At 40.8% G+C, this 17,297-nt stretch overlaps 1 protein-coding gene and 1 pseudogene across 2 annotated transcripts; both read left to right on the top strand.

Moving 5' to 3' along the window:
* Positions 1-1,308: 1,308 nt before the first annotated feature.
* LOC116893541 lies at positions 1,309-2,608 on the top strand (annotated as a pseudogene).
* Positions 2,609-4,908: 2,300 nt separating this feature from the next.
* LOC116892914 (zinc finger protein 420-like) lies at positions 4,909-12,412 on the top strand. Of its 2 annotated transcripts, XM_032894838.1 has the most exons (4): positions 4,909-5,166; positions 7,411-7,537; positions 8,028-8,123; positions 10,748-12,412. In XM_032894838.1, exons 1-4 carry the CDS (start codon positions 5,107-5,109, stop codon positions 11,926-11,928), a joined length of 1,464 nt encoding a protein of 487 aa, XP_032750729.1. In that variant the 5' UTR covers positions 4,909-5,106; the 3' UTR covers positions 11,929-12,412. The 2 variants fall into 2 exon arrangements, with proteins under 2 accessions (XP_032750729.1, XP_032750730.1); XM_032894839.1 differs by lacking the exon at positions 8,028-8,123.
* The last annotated feature ends 4,885 nt before the right edge of the window (positions 12,413-17,297 follow it).

Raw genomic sequence — 17,297 nt, 5'->3', positions numbered from 1 at the left:
CCAAGTGTTCAGATACTCATACCTGTGGGGAATAACTATCATTCAAACTACTACATTCAGTCCCTGGTATACAACTCCCTGTAGTCTCTTGCAATTTCAATGCTGTTTAAAAGTCCAAAGTCTCTTGAGACTCACAGTAATTTCTTAACTGCAACCTTCTGTAAAATCAAAAGGCAATTATATACTTCCAACATTCAATAGCATGGAATATATATTACCACTTCAAAAGGAAGGAATAAGGACAGAGGGGAAAAAATAATGGACTGTTATAGCAAGACTGGAACACAGCAGGGCAAACTCCAAATTCTGAGCTGCATGCCTGGTGTAAGAGGCTTAGACAGCTCTGCAACATGCATTCTAAGCTCAGTTCCACTTCCTGTGTGCAGCTTTCCTTAGCAGATGTCCTCCCGTCTCTGGCATCTCCGACATCTTTGGGTCTCCACTGTACCCCAGGCTTCACTTTCATAGTGACATCTCACAGCCGTTTGCCCTCTCAGGGCCTTCACATAGAGAACTGCATGTGTACAGCACTCTTGAAACCATGGACAAAAAAAATAATAAAAATAAAAGACCACTTCATGCCCCTAAGGCTAGTACCACATGGACAATACTGCCAAATCCTGCTGCCAGCTTTGAATGGACCCTGCCTTAAATCACATAAGCAGCAGCTTTCTAGAAGCTAAAAACAAGCAAACAAACAAACAAGAAGTTTCCCTTCACCGTGATGGAAGCTTAGGTGCATAGGGACTTATCCTGAGGTCATCCCTCCTTTTGTTCCATTGTAAAGCAAGCATCTCCTTAATGGCACTCACATCCTGGAATCCGTGTGAGTTCAGAACCAGTCTCCTATGGTCCCCTGAAAATCCGTTTCCTTTTTCCTGTTGTACAGTTATCCTTGTAGATGCTTTAGGTCCTTCTCAGGGAGGATGGGAGGGAGGCTAACAGTAAAACTCCCTGGTTCTTTCTCTGGGATTGTTCTGGTTAGTTTATGTCAAGTTGATGCAAACTAAAGTCCCCCAAGAAAGAGGGAACCTAAGTTGAAGAATTGCCTCCATTAGATTGCCCTATGGGCGTATCTGTGGGGCATTTTCTTGATTAACGATTGATGTGGAAAGACCTAACCCATTGTATGCAGTGCCATCCCTTGTCAGGTGATCATGGGTTATAAGAGAGCAAGTTGAGGCCTACCCCTTCACCCTGTGAGAAGCACCTACTGCCTCCACCACCTCCTTCATCCCTTCTGGGGCAGGGCCAGAGCCAGACTTCTACCATCTACTAGACCTCCTTGGAACTTTTTCAGCCAATTCCATGGTTGAGGATTATATCTCTAGGATTCACCATGAAACAAAGTATGCTGTTCTCAGCTACTTGGGACCTCTCTCGCAGAAGAAACAAAAAGGTCCTTCACCCCAAGGAGTTCATCTAGATTGCGCACCATGGTCTCTGAATCCAGAAGTTTTATTAAAAGTTAAATCTGAGATTGAGGAGGAACTGAAATCTTTGGACAAAGAAGTCTCTGAAGCCTTCACCAGCACAGGCTTTGACTGTCACACCTCATTGGTGTTTAGCCTTGATACCCCTGAAAGCTCCTTAGAAGACTGCTTGGCCCATCTTGAAGAAAGGGTATCACAAGATCTAAACCTTCATAAACCTTGTAGATGATCCTCAGCCAGCCAGTGACATATGAGGCATATCATGAATGTACAGTGGAGAGCATGCAGTCCATACCAGCAGATGGAATAAGATTTTGGTGCATCTGGTTTTGCTACAACAAATGTTTGTGGAGTTGACATGACGTGGTCAAGAGCTTTTGAGTATGCTGCTACAGTTTGGCAGTAATTTATCTAGAGGACTGTGTAGCAGAGTTCATCATTCAGCAAGGTGGCTGGGACATGTCTTTAGTCTTGAGTCTAAAGAGGAGGAATATCCTAGGATCATTGTGGAAGATACCAATGACATTTTTATACTGCCCGTGACAACTCTGGACAATTTAGGTGCCCCCCACACACACCCAGTCTCCAACAGTGACATCATCTTGGCAGTCTGAGAGCCTGCCTGTCTTACTATCTGCTAGCCAGAGTTGGCACACAGAAAGCCTCCCGGTGTCCCTTGGGCCTGAGTCATGGCAACAGATTGTGATGGATCCTGAAGAAGTGAGAGCTTAGACAGCAGTGAGGCTGGATAGGACAGTGAGAACAACTCATCTAACTCTGACATCGTGCGTGTGGAGGAGGATGTACCAGAGGAAGCATTCCTGGGAGCGACTGCTCCCTCGCTCCCACAGGTCACTACCAAGGAAGCCCCAGAAATGATGAGAGTTGAGAAAGCCAGCCCCACTCCATCTGTGTTTGTGGAGCTTGGTGAGGAAGAGCTGGAAGCAGTAACGGTGAGACCTGCTGCTGTGGAGAGGGTGGAAGGGGCTTCTCAGCTGAGCGAGGAGGGGCTGGGAGCAAGAAAAAGAGCAACACTGGAGAAGACACTGCTGCCAGGGGTGCAAAGGGTGCCCTGCTCACTGAGGGTGAGGCTGTGCTGCTCTTTGAAGGGCGCTGCTGCAGTCGCCATCTTGTCAGTTGCAGTTGGAGTTGCACTGGCTTTAAGAAAGAAGTAACAGCCATTTCAGAGGAGAGACAAGACAAAAAGACCCATGGCTTAGTTATATTCACTGAAACTTAGACTACCAGCAGCTGACTAGACATTTACAGGACACTGGGGGAGCTGGGCTTTCTGCCCAGCATGGCAATGGCTTGAGGTAGTGTGTTCACACTGGCCTGGCTGTCATTTTAAGGGCCTTGGCTCTTGCCGGATTCAGAGGGCAAGAGAGAAGTTCCCATCTACAACAGATTTGTCAACTTGGGCACCATTGGCCTTTCAGTAATTCTCCATGGGAGACTTCTTTGTGTATTGTGTAATGATCAGCAACATCCCTGCCTTCTACCCACTAGATGCCACTGGCACCCCACTCCCAGTGACAGTAGCCAAAAATATCTCCTACATTGACATATGTCCCCTGTGGACAAAGTCATCTCCCTTTAGAGGGCTACTGCTTTAAGGGATAGAATTCAATTAGGAGAATCTGGGAGAGGAACCTGCAGTTGGGATGGCCAGCTGTTCATTCTGTTGCAGTGTCTCAGAACAGGTGAGCTGGCTGTGCTCTGCAGCTGTTTTGTTTTTGTTTTTGTTTTGCTGGTTCCCATTCTATAGCATGAGGTGCTCTCCCACATCAAACCACCTCTCAGGTACTGCAGCAGCGCAGTGTCTCATTCTGTACCTCTTTCATACCCAACAAGCTCCTGAAGCTTCCCATGGCTCTGTCTTTCGAAGATGAAGCATTTAGGGACATTTTAGATGATGAATACACAGTCCAGGTGTGATGGCACCTGCCTGTAAGCCCAGCAATTATGAAGTGAAGGCAAAGAGTTCAAAACTAGCGTGGTATACATAAGGAGTTTGAGACCAGCCAGGACTTCATGGTGACACCTGTCCCAAGAAAAGGGATAAATACACTCAAGCTGTATAGGGGACTTTGGAATCCCAACTCTGATTGCCAGTGCAGGGAACAGGCTGCAGTCATTGGTCTTCGAGGCAGGAAAGTGGTTGACATGGCCCATCAAGGTCAATTTGAGCTCTTACAGGTACAGCCAGCCAGCCACCCCATGTGCCTATGATTGAGCAGTGACACCTCTGATGGCATGCCTGCCACCTAGAACCCTAGGTTACTGTGTTTCCCAGTACCTATCCTCAGGCACTGCAATATCACAAGCTGTTCTGTGGGTCTCTGCATGTAGGAAGCAGTGCCATCCTTTGGCTTACAGAACCAGTTGGCTCACAACTCTTACTCAATGTAAATCATTGAAATGATAAAGTTTTATCATTGGAAATCACTTAAATGAAAAGTGGGACAGAAACTTATCCAGATCAAGACTGCTGCTGAAGTTCTGGTTTGGTCTTTAGTAAAGAGTCTTCTTGGCCCGAACTTAGCCCAGCACCAGGGCAACGGACCCAGAGGATGCCATGTACTCACCATAGCTAGTGGAACTCAGCCAAATCTTCCATCACCTGGCTGACCCCATCCTTCAAGGAGGCGTGGGACCTGTCCCTCTCATGCCTGAGGGACACGGTACCACCCCGAATACACACATGCTTGATAAGAAGTCATCTCAGAATTATCTTAGTCATGTAACATGACTTCTTAGATCCTGAAATTTATAATAAAAAAGAAGGAAGAGGAGGGAGGAAGGGAGAGAGAGAGAGAGGAGGAGAGAGAGAGAGAGAGAGAGAGAGAAACCAAGCTGAGCAAGATGTGGGCAGTAAGCAGCATTCCTTCCTGATCTCTGTTTCAATTGTAGCCCCCAGGTCCTTGCCACAAGTTCCCTCAGTGAGGGAATATAAACTATAAAGCATAAACACCTTTTCTTCCCCAAAGTTGGTCTGTATCATGGTGTTTATCCCAATAGCAGAAAGCAAAATAGAACATTGACTTTTTACATTCTATTAGTAATTACTGAATGACTTTCTCCGATTATTCTTCTTGGCAGATAGCCTTGAATAGAGTTACATGACTTTACTGGTAATGACAAAGTCAATAGGGAAAAATCTCTATTTCATTGTGACTGCCAGATATGGGAGGAAAATTCCTCAAAAAAATAAAGTAGATAACTCATAATTGAAAATCTTTTAGTGATTCAAAAATACAATGAACAGTCCTTTTTTGAAGGCTTCTTCTGACGGATGATTCTCTATCTTGTTACCTGGCCACTGAAGTTTAATAGTAAACTATATGGGAAGGAATGGGCAATCCTACAACAGTCCGTGTATGATTTATTGTTGAATTAATAGTTTATCAAGGAAGAAACAAGTAAATTAATTCATTTTCTGAAAATTATAAACTTTCTTTTCCTTTTTAGGTATGAAATATCAAGCCTCATAATTTTTCCCTCCTTATGTAGAAACAATGACCTTGAGCGATTTTTCTGGAATTAAGCTGAATACCATCTCACTTAAAACTATCAGTAAAATAAAGAAGCAGAGCTACCTCAAAGACTGAGTGAAAGCTAACAGCAACCTTGAGCCTATGAAAGGAGGTCTGGGACGGTCAACCTGATCTACATGATTGAGTCAAATATGGAAAGAAAACCAGAGCAGGGAGAAGAAATGGCTGGTTCTAAGGTAAATGCAGCCCAAGACAAGGGCTTGGTCTTAATTTGCCTCCCAAAGTATATTGTATTTAAAACGTGCAAATCTATACTTTTATACACTTCGTAAATATTTTAAATGCTTTCCCCCTTCTTATAGCCAAGGTTATCTCTGTAAAATATATCTTTCCTATATTCAGAGTCTCTTCCCATTCTTTTACCCTTGTCTTCCAAGCCATTAATAATTTTTAACCTTGAATTAATAAACTGTTGTATTGAAAGTATTTTCACTGGGGCTGGAGAGATGGCTCAGAGGTTAAGAGCACTGACTGCTCTTCCAGAGGTCCTGAGTTCAATGACCAGCAACCACATGGTGGGTGGCTCACAACCATCTGTAATGGGATCTGATGCCCTCTTCTGACATGTGCAGACAGGACACGAACATATATTAAATAAATAAATAAATCTTTAAAAAGAAAGAAAGTATTTTCATTGTGACAATTATATATTGGAAGTCACTGATAGACTACAGTCCCACTGGAAATATATGGGCCTTTACATATTCCTGAGGGAGTGCCAATGTTATATTTATAATACATTGTTGTTCCATCAGCTTGATGCACATGAATCAATCAAAGCACATTGAAGAGAAAGGTGTTCATTTCCCATCTAACTCAGAAGAGTTTGAAATAGTCTCTTCCCTTACAACGCCAAGGAAAAATGAACTTGCACTATTACAGTTTTCAGAAACATGGCTTCGGATTTACAAAAGACCATGAAGGAATCTACCTATCATAATGAATGGTGATAAAGACTAAAGAAGAAAACAAAGCAGCCCTAAGATTTTGATGCTGGCAGTGACGTAAGACATACAGCTTCAGACATGCAAGAAACCATGAAGAGATTTAGCCACTGTAATGAATTCTGTATGTCAAGAGCAATAACAAAAAATTTAGTATTTGTTGTCCACTGTTCTTGGATTTGATATGAACTAACATATTTTCTTGTCATTGATAGGACACCAGTTTGTGTGTTATGTTATTTTATGTTGAAAAAAGAAATTTTACTCTTTTTCTAACGTGGTTCAATTTCATGATACTCATTTGCATTTTTGAAGAGGTCTCACTGTGCAGCCCTTGATGGCCTATAACACTGTTTTGCAATGTAGATCAGGCCAGCCTCCAACTCATAGAGATCTGCTTACCTCCAAAGTGGTATAATTAAAGGTATCTGCCACAACACCCGACATTTGTTTGCATTCTTAACCACTAAGAATTACTAATATGTGTGCACGGACTTCTACATGCCCAGGAGCCTTCTGTCAAGGCCATTGCTCTTGTCAGTTTCCTGCCCTCAAACCACCAGCATCAAACATTAAATATTAATTAGCATTTTACCCATACAACAAAGCCTTTATTACCATTTTCAACAGAGGTTCTTTGGCTATTACTGAAACTTGTTATTTCTAAACTTAAACTGGGTAAACAACTATTGTATAGAGTAATGCCTTCACTGTCCACCAGAAATGCAGACTGAAGATTAGTCACCGGTCAGACAGAGGTCTAGATATAAGGTTGATTCTTTCTGGATGTTGTAATCAAAAAAGTGTGGCGACCTTTCACCTGCTTGCTTGTTGGTGTGAACCTCTGCTAGTCATGCGGGGATGCTCACATTGTTCTGGATCTTGGATTTCACACGCTTGATGTGGAAGTGTGCTTTCACATACCTTGTCCCACGTCCAGGTCTTGCTGCTCACGGTCTTCAAAACGATTTGCGTGTGACACATTAAGGACCGTAATGGAACTGGAACGCTCCACCCATATCAAAACATCTAAGTGCAAAACCTTTTGTCCCTCTTAGTGAGTGTTGTAAATTATTCCTCAGCATAATGCTGAAGGATGGAATTTCTTCTGGGACTGATCCTAGAAACTTACTCCTAGGTCCATAATAGTAGTATGTTGAGAGTGAAATTAAAATTACCTTTTAGCTTTAAGGCTCCATGTAAACTTTAACCATAGTTCAACATTTATGTTATAGGTTGACAGAAGTAGATAGTTGGCTGTTTATATTTATCAAAGTCTGTGCTGTCATATACTCAAACTGAGTTTCCATCCATAAATGTAATAAATCTTTTTGTGTTAAAGTTAGTGATTGTTTTTAACCAATACCAATTTAAATTATGCTGAGTACTTATGAAGGACACTTTACACTGTCAGCAAATACATAACTTTATTGATTGGTAACTATTTACTTTTGCAATCAATTTGTTCTATTTAAGGAGCGGTTGTCATTCAGAGATGTGGCCATTGATTTCTCTGCAGAGGAGTGTGAATGCCTGGACCGTGCTCAGTGGGATTTGTACAGTGATGTGATGTTAGAGAATTACAGCAACCTTGTCTCTCTGGGTGAGGATCACTTCCCTACTGGATTTGAAATTCACTGTCAGCATTTATGTAGGAGGTCATAGGAGTTTATGTTTCATATCAATGAATTTTATATTTACACTCTTAAAGAAAAAATAAAGTGATGGTTTTTAATAGTTCAGATAAGTTTTATTATGTTTCTTCTGTTTTTAACCTCTTTTGTTTTAAATTATAAATTTTTTACTCTAGTAGTAATTTTATAAATCCAGTTGAATGAGGCGTACCTCATACATCTTAAAGTGAAACAATACACCCTTTAATTTAAAATTTTCTGTGTTTGTAAGTAAAGCTCATGATTTACAAATTGTTAAATCTCCCTATGTATTATAATATGTTTATCAGGAAAACTTTAGAGAAATGTGTTTCCTACAAGGTTTCATTAGTCTCCTTTCCTTATAAGCACAATACTAAGATCGAAACGCTGATTTCCCAGAGAACAACATAGAGCATCACACTCCATTTCTACAAACAGGTCTTGCTCTCTCTAAGCCATATCTGGTCACATTTCTGGAACAAAGACAACAGTCTTGGGATGGGAAACAACAAGCAACCGTGGCTACATACCCAGGTGCGTAGGACGGTATGAATGAAAGAACACAAAGAGGGAGGTATAAATGAGCAGACAGGGCTAGGGCAGTGTGAATGAGCGGACAGGGCTAGGGCGGTGTGAATGAGCGGACAGGGCTAGGGCGGTGTGAATGAGCGGACAAGGCTAGGGCAGTGTGAATGAGTGGTCAGGGCTAGGGCAGTGTGAATGAGTGGACAGGGCTAGGGCAGTGTGAATGAGCGGACAGGGCTAGGGCAGTGTGAATGAGCGGACAGGGCTAGGGCAGTGTGAATGAGTGGACAGGGCTAGGGCAGTGTGAATGAGTGGTCAGGGCTAGGGCAGTGTGAATGAGTGGACAGGGCTAGGGCGGTGTGAATGAGTGGACAGGGCTAGGGCGGTGTGAATGAGTGGTCAGGGCTAGGGCAGTGTGAATGAGTGGTCAGGGCTAGGGCAGTGTGAATGAGTGGTCAGGGCTAGGGCAGTGTGAATGAGCAGACATAGATGAGAGGCCCAAAACTCCACCAGAATGCTAGGCTTCTAAAATGTGGGTGGATAAGCTGTTTCGTGGAATAATTTTTAGGGATCTCCATTTATTTCTCTTACTACTGAACAAAGACATCTCGTGTGGCTATCATATCATACTTTTAAGTCCTCTGAGTCTTGTTCTTCCCCTCCAGGGATCTCTGTGCTCATTCATGACCACCAACCAAAGTAATTCCTTTTGCCTATGAAGACCTACAACATGATAGGTGTTTCATTACTGTATAGACCTCAGACTTTTATACACACTTCTAAAGGAATCTTATGTCAAACCATTATAATATAGTAGCCACAAGTGAATTTCTCCATTTTTATCTATATGCTCATTTTTTAAAATTGTCTCCTCAGAGCTCTCTGTGAATGTACTTTTTTATGACTTTTCAAACTCCGAATGTCAATGATTTAAAATACATGTGTTTTTATAGTCCCAACCAAAAGGATACATATCTGGAAGAAAATTTTTGGTAATTCATTAGTATTCTTTCAGAATTTTATAGGTTCAAGATACTTCTTGTTTTACTTGGAATCCATTGTCTGTGGATTTGTTTTTCCAGTCCACTTTCTCACAAAGAAGTTTTTAGATATAATCTAATCAGATGGCAGTTAACAAAAATGTAAGACCATATCCCACAGATAGGCAACAGTTTTTGGGATGGCCCCTGCTTCAGTTATTCAGGACTCACATGAAGTCCAAGCTGCACATCTGCTACACATGTACCGGGAGGCCCAGGCCCAGCCTGTGTTCTTTGGTTGGTCATTTAGTCTCTGAGAACCTCAGGGGTCCAGGTTAGTTGGCTTTGTTGGTCTTCTCATGGAGTTCTTAGTCCCTTAGGGGCTGTAATCTTTCCTCCTAGTCTTTTCCGTAAGAGCTTCCAAGGTCCACCCACTGTTTGGCTGCTGGTATCCACATCTGTCTGAGTCAGATGTTGAGTGGAGACTCTCAGAGGATCGCCAGGCTTCCTCTGCAAACATAACAGATTATGCTTATTAATAGTGTCAGGGATTGGTGCTTGTGGGATATGTTCTTCTAGCTGGGCTGCCTTGTCTGGCCTCAGTGGGATAGGATGTGCCTAGTCTCATAGAGACTTGATGGGCCATGGTCGGGGGTACCCAGGGAGAGCTCCACCCACTCAGAGAAGGGAAGGGGGAAAGGGGAGGGATTGTGGGAAGAGGTGACCGACCGTGAGGGGTGTAGTGAATGGGGTGTAAAGTGAATAAGTTAATAATAATAATAATAATAATAATAATATAATAATAATAATAATAAATAATTTATTCTACTGGAGGTAGAAAAGAAAATATAAGACAATAAAATATCTATTAACTGTATCTATAGTTCCAATATAATTTAGTTTTTATTTACCTGTTCCCAAGTTTTCATACCACACTCAATATTTGTTTTATCCTACTAAATGAGTATTTGTAGAAATTATGCTAATTTTATCTTCTGTTTATGAATAGATACATTGCCTTTATCTGTGATCTACAGATAAATTTAAATTTATTAACAATAAATTTGACAAATTTAAATTTAGTTGTATAAAAAAATATAAAAGACTATTAAGTACTTTGAATATACTACCCAGTAGTTAAGTATATTCAAGTTCTTATGCAATATATTTTTAGAAAATAATTTTGCTTTTGAAACTAACTATATTTATGAAAAAAATTGTGCACTTTTGTCTCCAGGTAAACTATTCTGTTTACCATTCTACTGTAAGTTTTCTAAGTTTTGTTAGTATAGAATCTTCAGGTAATTCAGGTCATATATGTCTTTGTGCTTGATTTCATTTTTCTTTTGAGAATTGTCCTCATGGCAGATAGAATATGATTACCATTTACAGGTTGAATAGTGGTCCATTTTTGTATATTCCACATTGTCTTCATCATTTCAGTACAATGGAAGTCTAGGTTATTTCTGCCTGTGGTTTTTTCTGAGTAATGCTACAGTGATTTGGGCTGTAGAAATATGTTTATATTTTCTGGTTGATGTGAGAGTAAATTTTATATAAAAATGCAACTGAATACAAATATCTATGTTAATGATAAATATTAAAAATATAATGATTATCATTTTTATTAGTACCTCCTCATTTATTCAACAGGAACAAAGCCCTTTAAATGTAAAGAATGTAACAAGGCCTTTGTTCGGAATTCACTCCTTATTCAACACCAGAGAGTTCATACAGGAGAGAAACCCTACAAATGTGAACAGTGTGGCAAAGCTTTTAGCTGTTCTTCAAGCCTTACCCCACATCAGAGAATTCACACTGGAGAGAAACCCTACAAGTGTGAACAATGTGGCCAGGCCTTTAACTGTTCTTCTCACCTGTATAAGCATCAGAGAATCCACACTGGCGAGAAACCCTATAAATGCACAGACTGTGGCAAAGCTTTTAACTGGTCTTCAAGCCTTACCCAGCATCAAAGAATTCACACTGGAGAGAAGCCCTACAAATGTGAAGAATGTGGCTTGTCCTTTAACTGCTCGTCTCACCTGTATAGGCACCAGAGAATTCACACGGGCGAAAAACTTTACAAATGCAAAGAGTGTGGCAAGGCCTTTAACTGTTCTTCATACCTTAATTATCATCAGATACTCCATACCGGAGAGAAACCCTACAAATGTAGAGACTGTGGCAAAGCCTTTACCATGGTCTCCTACCTTACTCGCCACCAGAGAATTCATACTGGTGAAAAACCCTATAAATGTAAAGAATGTGACAAAGCGTTTAGTAATTGTTCTGCCCTAATTCAACACCAAAGAATTCATACTGGAGAGAAACCCTACAAATGCAGAGACTGTGGCAAAGCCTTTAATAATAGTTCAAGCCTTACTCATCACCAAAGAATTCACACTGGAGAAAAACCTTACAAGTGCAAAGAGTGTGGCAAGGCCTTTAACTCTTCTTCACACCTTAATTATCATCACAGAATTCATACCGGAGAGAAACCCTATAGATGTGAGGAATGTAGCAAAGCCTTTAATAATTTTTCAGCCCTTATTCAACACCAAAGAATCCATACTGGAGAGAAACCTTACAAGTGTGAGAAATGTAGCAAAGCCTTTAATAATTGCTCAGCTCTTAGTCAACACCAAAGAATTCATACTGGAGAGAAACCCTACAAGTGTGAAGAATGTGGACAGGGCTTTAACTGTTCTTCAAACCTTAAACAGCACCAAAGAATTCATACGAGAGAAAGACTCTACAACGGTGAAGATTCTGGCAAAGCCTTTAATAATCATGACACCCTTCCTCAATACCATAGAATCCATACATACTGAAGAGTAACCCTATAATGCAGAGATGGAGGCAAAGTATTTAACAGTTCTTTTACACTTCTGCAACATCAAAATTTTATACATCAGAAACCCTACAAATTAAAATATGTGTCATATCTTTTATTCATGCCATAATCAATGACCAGGGATTTTGTATTAGTAAGAAACCTTGCAAATAGAAATAATATTGCATGGCCTTTAACTGAAGCTGGATCTTCATTAACCATCAGTGAATTCATATTAAACAGAAACTTTATACATGTAATGACTGGGAGGAATGTACTCTCATATTTGTACCTCAGAAAAGCAAAGTATTTATACTACAAAACACATAAATAAAAAATATAAACAAGCCTTTCTGTACACCTCAGATCTTACTGAATATAAGGAAATTATTATGAGACAAATCCAGTGAATATATGGAATGGCACAAAAACTTGAGGGCTTGGTTATAATTTAAAGGCCATCATTATTTGATATAAAGAAACATCACGATCTTTGTCTCTGTCTCTCATCTGTCTGTGTCTCTGTCTCTCTGTGTCTCTGTCTCTCTCTCTCTCTCTCTCTCTCTCTCTCTCTCTCTCTCTCTCTCTCTGCCCCGCCCCCCATTCTGAATTTCACCCTGCATGGGGATGCTTCCCCTTCCTTCCCCCATCTTCCTATCTGCTTGGTGATTTCTCTGGCCCTACTTCTTGGGAGAGGTGAACCTACCCAAGAGCTGCCCCTAAATAAACCTGACCCTTTTAACTTTCAAAAAAAAAAAAAATAAGAAACATCACAGACTTCAGAATCTTGCAGATAACTTATCTGTACAAATATTAATGTATTATAAAATTGAATTTACTGTATAGCCTCACTTTTCAAAACTAAATGAAGACCAGATGTCTCAAATGATTATATCAAAAGAAAAAAGCTGGTTCTCAAGAATTGTTTACTTCCAGAGGCCATGTGTTAGATTTTGAAGTGTAATTGCTTTAATAAATAAAAGTATTTCTTAATGTATTATCATTGTTGTATATTGGATGACATATAATTCTATCACAAATAAAAGTATTCCACTTAACTCAAGGATACAGACAGCAGATTTATTGCTGGGGATTGGTGAAACGACTTGTTATTCTTTGACCAGTATTAATATTCTTCAAGTAATTTGGAACTTACTGTTCTATATGACACATTTTGTTTTCAAAATTTTTTAATCACTCAGAATTTTTTGTTCCTTCCTTTCCTATTCTTTCTCCTCCCCGAATACCTCTGAGATAGTCCCTTCCCTCCTTACACAATTTTATGTTCTTTCTCTCTCTCCCTCTCAAAAAACAAAACTTGGAAGTTTTTAAAATAAAAATCACTTTTTCTAACCAACTTTAGAGGTAAAAAACACTCGTCTAGATTAACACTCACAAGCCCTTGCCCAGAGAGCACAGAAATCACTTAGGGAAGGTATGAAGGATCCTTTATAGAAATCTTTAACAAGGTTTTACAAGTCATTGACTCCTGTGGATTGGTGTCTATATTCAGGTGAGGGCAGGCACAAGATAAGGCAAGGCCTGCGATTGGGCAGTGAAAAAGTAAGGTGGGCACAGAGTTTTGGAGAAGAAGGGAGAAGAGCCAAGAAGGAGGACGAGAAGGACAACCCCGATCCATGTGGACTTAAATGGCCACAGGTAGATATGAATATTTTATAATGGATGGATTATTTCAGAACAATTTGTCTTATGTAGGTGAGCAGTTTATGTCAATATTAATTGGCACTGAGTTTATCGTGTGGACATTTTGTGGAGTGAGAATTTACTGATATAAATCTGATTGACAAATTACAAGCTTCTAGAGTTTTGATTTTCCTGGGATACTGGGAATTATGACAGTAACCATAGTGGAAGGATGCTGGAACTGTGAGCCTCAAGATAAGCGGTCTCTGTATGGGACTGGCGTGGCAGCGACCTGCCTTGAGAACTAGATGGGTGGCCGCTGATGGTGCTAGCCATGTCATCGAGATTGCTGCAGGGCCCAAAAAGTAGCCAGCTATAATGTGGGATGGAAATTGGGTATATAGTGAGTAGGGTGGAGATGATTTGCCATTGAGATGAAAATACCTGGCAGATGCCATGTAGCCCTACAGTACCAGGATAGCATGAGTTGGTGTATTATTTATAATATTTACTATAACAGACTCCAGTTGAATCCAACTGACTCAGATAACAAAGAAATCTACTTACAGAAATACATGAGTCTACAGGGGCCATTTCTATTCAAACCACGTAATGTAAGGGATATTTTCATGATAATGCATGACCCATATGTGATACATATCACATTTTATTATTTGTTCCAGCAGAATGCAATAAAGAGGACATCTTTAACGTACATTTTAAAGCTTTATAAAAAATTAACAGGATGGAGAGGACTCATAAATGGTTAGGAGTATTTATTGCTCTTGTAAAGGACAAAGGCTCTATTCTTGACTCCCAAATCTCATGGCTTACAACCATTTGTAACTCCAGTTCAAGAGGATCTGATCCCCTCCCCCTTGTGGCATAGATGGACACCAATCATGCATGTGGTACTCCATATACACATGAAGGCAAAACACTTTAACACATAGAAATGGGACCTAAAATCCATTTCTCAGGCTGCAACTGTGTGGATTTACATCTAGATTGTGTATTCTAGTCCATGGGCCTACAAGTCTTTCTGTGCTGGTGCCATGATGGTTTTCTTGCTATAGCTGTATAAGATTATGTATTATGACACCACCAACATTGTTTTCCCACTAAGGATTGTGTTAGCCTTTTAAAGCCTTTGTGTTCTGAATTTTAGGGCTATTTTTTCTCTAAGTCTATGGAAAATGTCATGTGATTTTTGATGAGGATTACATAGAATCTGTACATTATTTTGGGTGATGCAGCTATTTTTTTGAAAATTAATTAAAATTAATTTATTCATTTTATGTATATGAGTACACTGTAGCTGTCTTCAGACACACCAGAAGAGGTCATCAGATTCTATTATAGATGGTTGTGAGCCACCATGTGGTTACTGGGAATTAAACTCAGAACCTCTGGAAGAGGTTTTTTGGTTCTTTTTTTCGGAGCTGGGGACCGAACCCAGGGCCTTGCGCTTCCTAGGCAAGCGCTCTACCACTGAGCTAAATCCCCAACCCTGTCTCCAGCTCTTTTTACAATTAATTCATGACATTTGTTTTTGGTCACGTGACACAAGCTAGAGTTTTTGAGAAGAGGGAACATCAATTGAGAAAGTGCACCTAACAGATTGGGGAGTAGGCGAGCCTGTCGGACCTTACTCCTCGAGTCCCAGAGTGCATAAGAACGCAGGCTGATCAAGCCCTGGTCTCAAGCCAACCCCAGCACTCATCCATGGTCTCTGCTTCAGTGTCTGCCTCCAGCTTTTTGCTGCCTTGACTTCCCTTGATAGATTGAGACCTGTGAGGTGAAACAAATCCTCCAAGTTGCTTTTGGTTGTAGTGTTTTCTCACAGCGATAGAAACCTAAGGCGATATTACGATGACTCCTAATGACTTATTAAAGCCATAGATTAGTATCTCTCTCACCCCTCATTAGAAAGCTCCTTTAAACAGTAGTGGCAATAGCACAGAGTTCCTCTGTACTGTCTTCAAGTACAGAGACTCAGAGACTGCAGAATAACTAGAGAAATTTAAAGATTTTTCTGTTTCTTGATTAAAAGCCTCTTTTGCTTCTATAAACTGGGGGATTCAAGTCTCTGACTAGATAGTACAGTAATTTTTCTTTCTTCAGTTTTACTTACAATAGCTTCCTATGTTTAAGAAACATGAAGTGAGTTTTATTCACATTAATTATACTTTTTATTATCATAGAGTAGTCTTGATTATCTTATTCAAATAGTTTTTCTACATAAATATTTTCTGGACCTGAAGGAATGGCATGTGTTTAAGAACAGCGCTTGCAGAGGTCCTGAGTTGGTTTCCAATCACACGTCAGGCAACTCACAACCAATAGCGAATCTTGCTTCAGAGTGCTGTGCCACCTCTGGCCTTCATAGGAACACACACACACACACACACACACACACACACACACACACACACCACACCACACCACACACACACACACATACACACACACACACACACACAGGCACACACAGGCACACATACACAGACACACACATACCCACATACACACACACCACACACACACACCACAACACAACGCATGCACGCACACTAAAATATTTTAATAGATAATTGTCTTTGACATGACTTACTTTGTTTTAAATTTTATATACAAAAAACTGTCCATCCCTTTTGGTCACTATTTACACAAAAATATTTTATATTCTTTTAGCTTCATCTTATATGTGTTTCCGAAGCTAAAAAGAGTCTACAATATAATTCATATATTTGGATTATTTCAGATTGGTTATAGCAATCAATTTTTCTCATTTATTTATTCACTTAACGTCCTGATTGTAACCTTCTTCCTCCCAGTCTCCCCTTCACACGGCCCCTCCCTTTACTTCCCCTCCCTTTCATCTCTGAGAAGGGGAAGGTCCCCCTGGGTACCCATCCATCCTGACACCTCGAGTCACTGTAGGACTATGCACCTCCTTTCCCATTGAGGCCAGATAACACAGCTCCTTTAAGGGAACAGGATACACAGGCAGGTAACAGAGCCAACATAAGCCCCTACTCCAGTTGTTGGGGACCCACATGAAGATGAAACTGCACATCTGCTACATATGTGGGGGTGGGGGGCGCTAGGTTCAGCCCATGCCTGCTCTTTGGTTGATGGTTGAGACTCTAGAGACACCCAAGTGTCTGGGTCAGTTGACTCTGTTTGTCTTCTTGTAGTGTCGTCTCTGCCCCCTCTGGGTTCCTCAATTCTTCTCCCAGCTCTTCCACAAGACTTCCACAAGACAGTTAGACTGTGGGTCACTGCATCTGTTTGGTCAGCTGCTGGGTGGGGCCTATCAGAGGACAGTTATGCTAGTTTCCTGTCTGCAAGCACAACAGAGTATCACTAATAGTGTCAGGAATTAGTTCTTGCCCATGGGGTGGATCTCAAATTGGGCCGTCCATTGATTGGCCACTCCCTCAGTCTCTGGTCCATCTTTATCAGTCTGTGTTCCACCTTTGTCCCTATACCTCTTATAGGCAGGACAAATTCTGGGTTGAAGGTTTTGTGGGTGGGAGGGTGTCCTTATTCCTCCACTGGGAGCCCTGCCCACAGAAGGTGGCCATATACGTACTGCTCCATATACATACTGCTGTTAGTCTCAGCTAGAGTCACCCTCAAAGACTCCCTGGAGCCTCCCCCATCCCAGGTCTCTGATATGTCCTAGAGATTCCCTGCCATTTCTGTTCACTCTCCCAG

The sequence above is a fragment of the Rattus rattus genome, chromosome 2 (genome assembly GCF_011064425.1).
Source record: "Rattus rattus isolate New Zealand chromosome 2, Rrattus_CSIRO_v1, whole genome shotgun sequence".
NCBI classification, from domain to species: Eukaryota; Metazoa; Chordata; class Mammalia; order Rodentia; family Muridae; genus Rattus; species Rattus rattus.
This window is presented reverse-complemented; position numbering and strand designations above follow the sequence as displayed.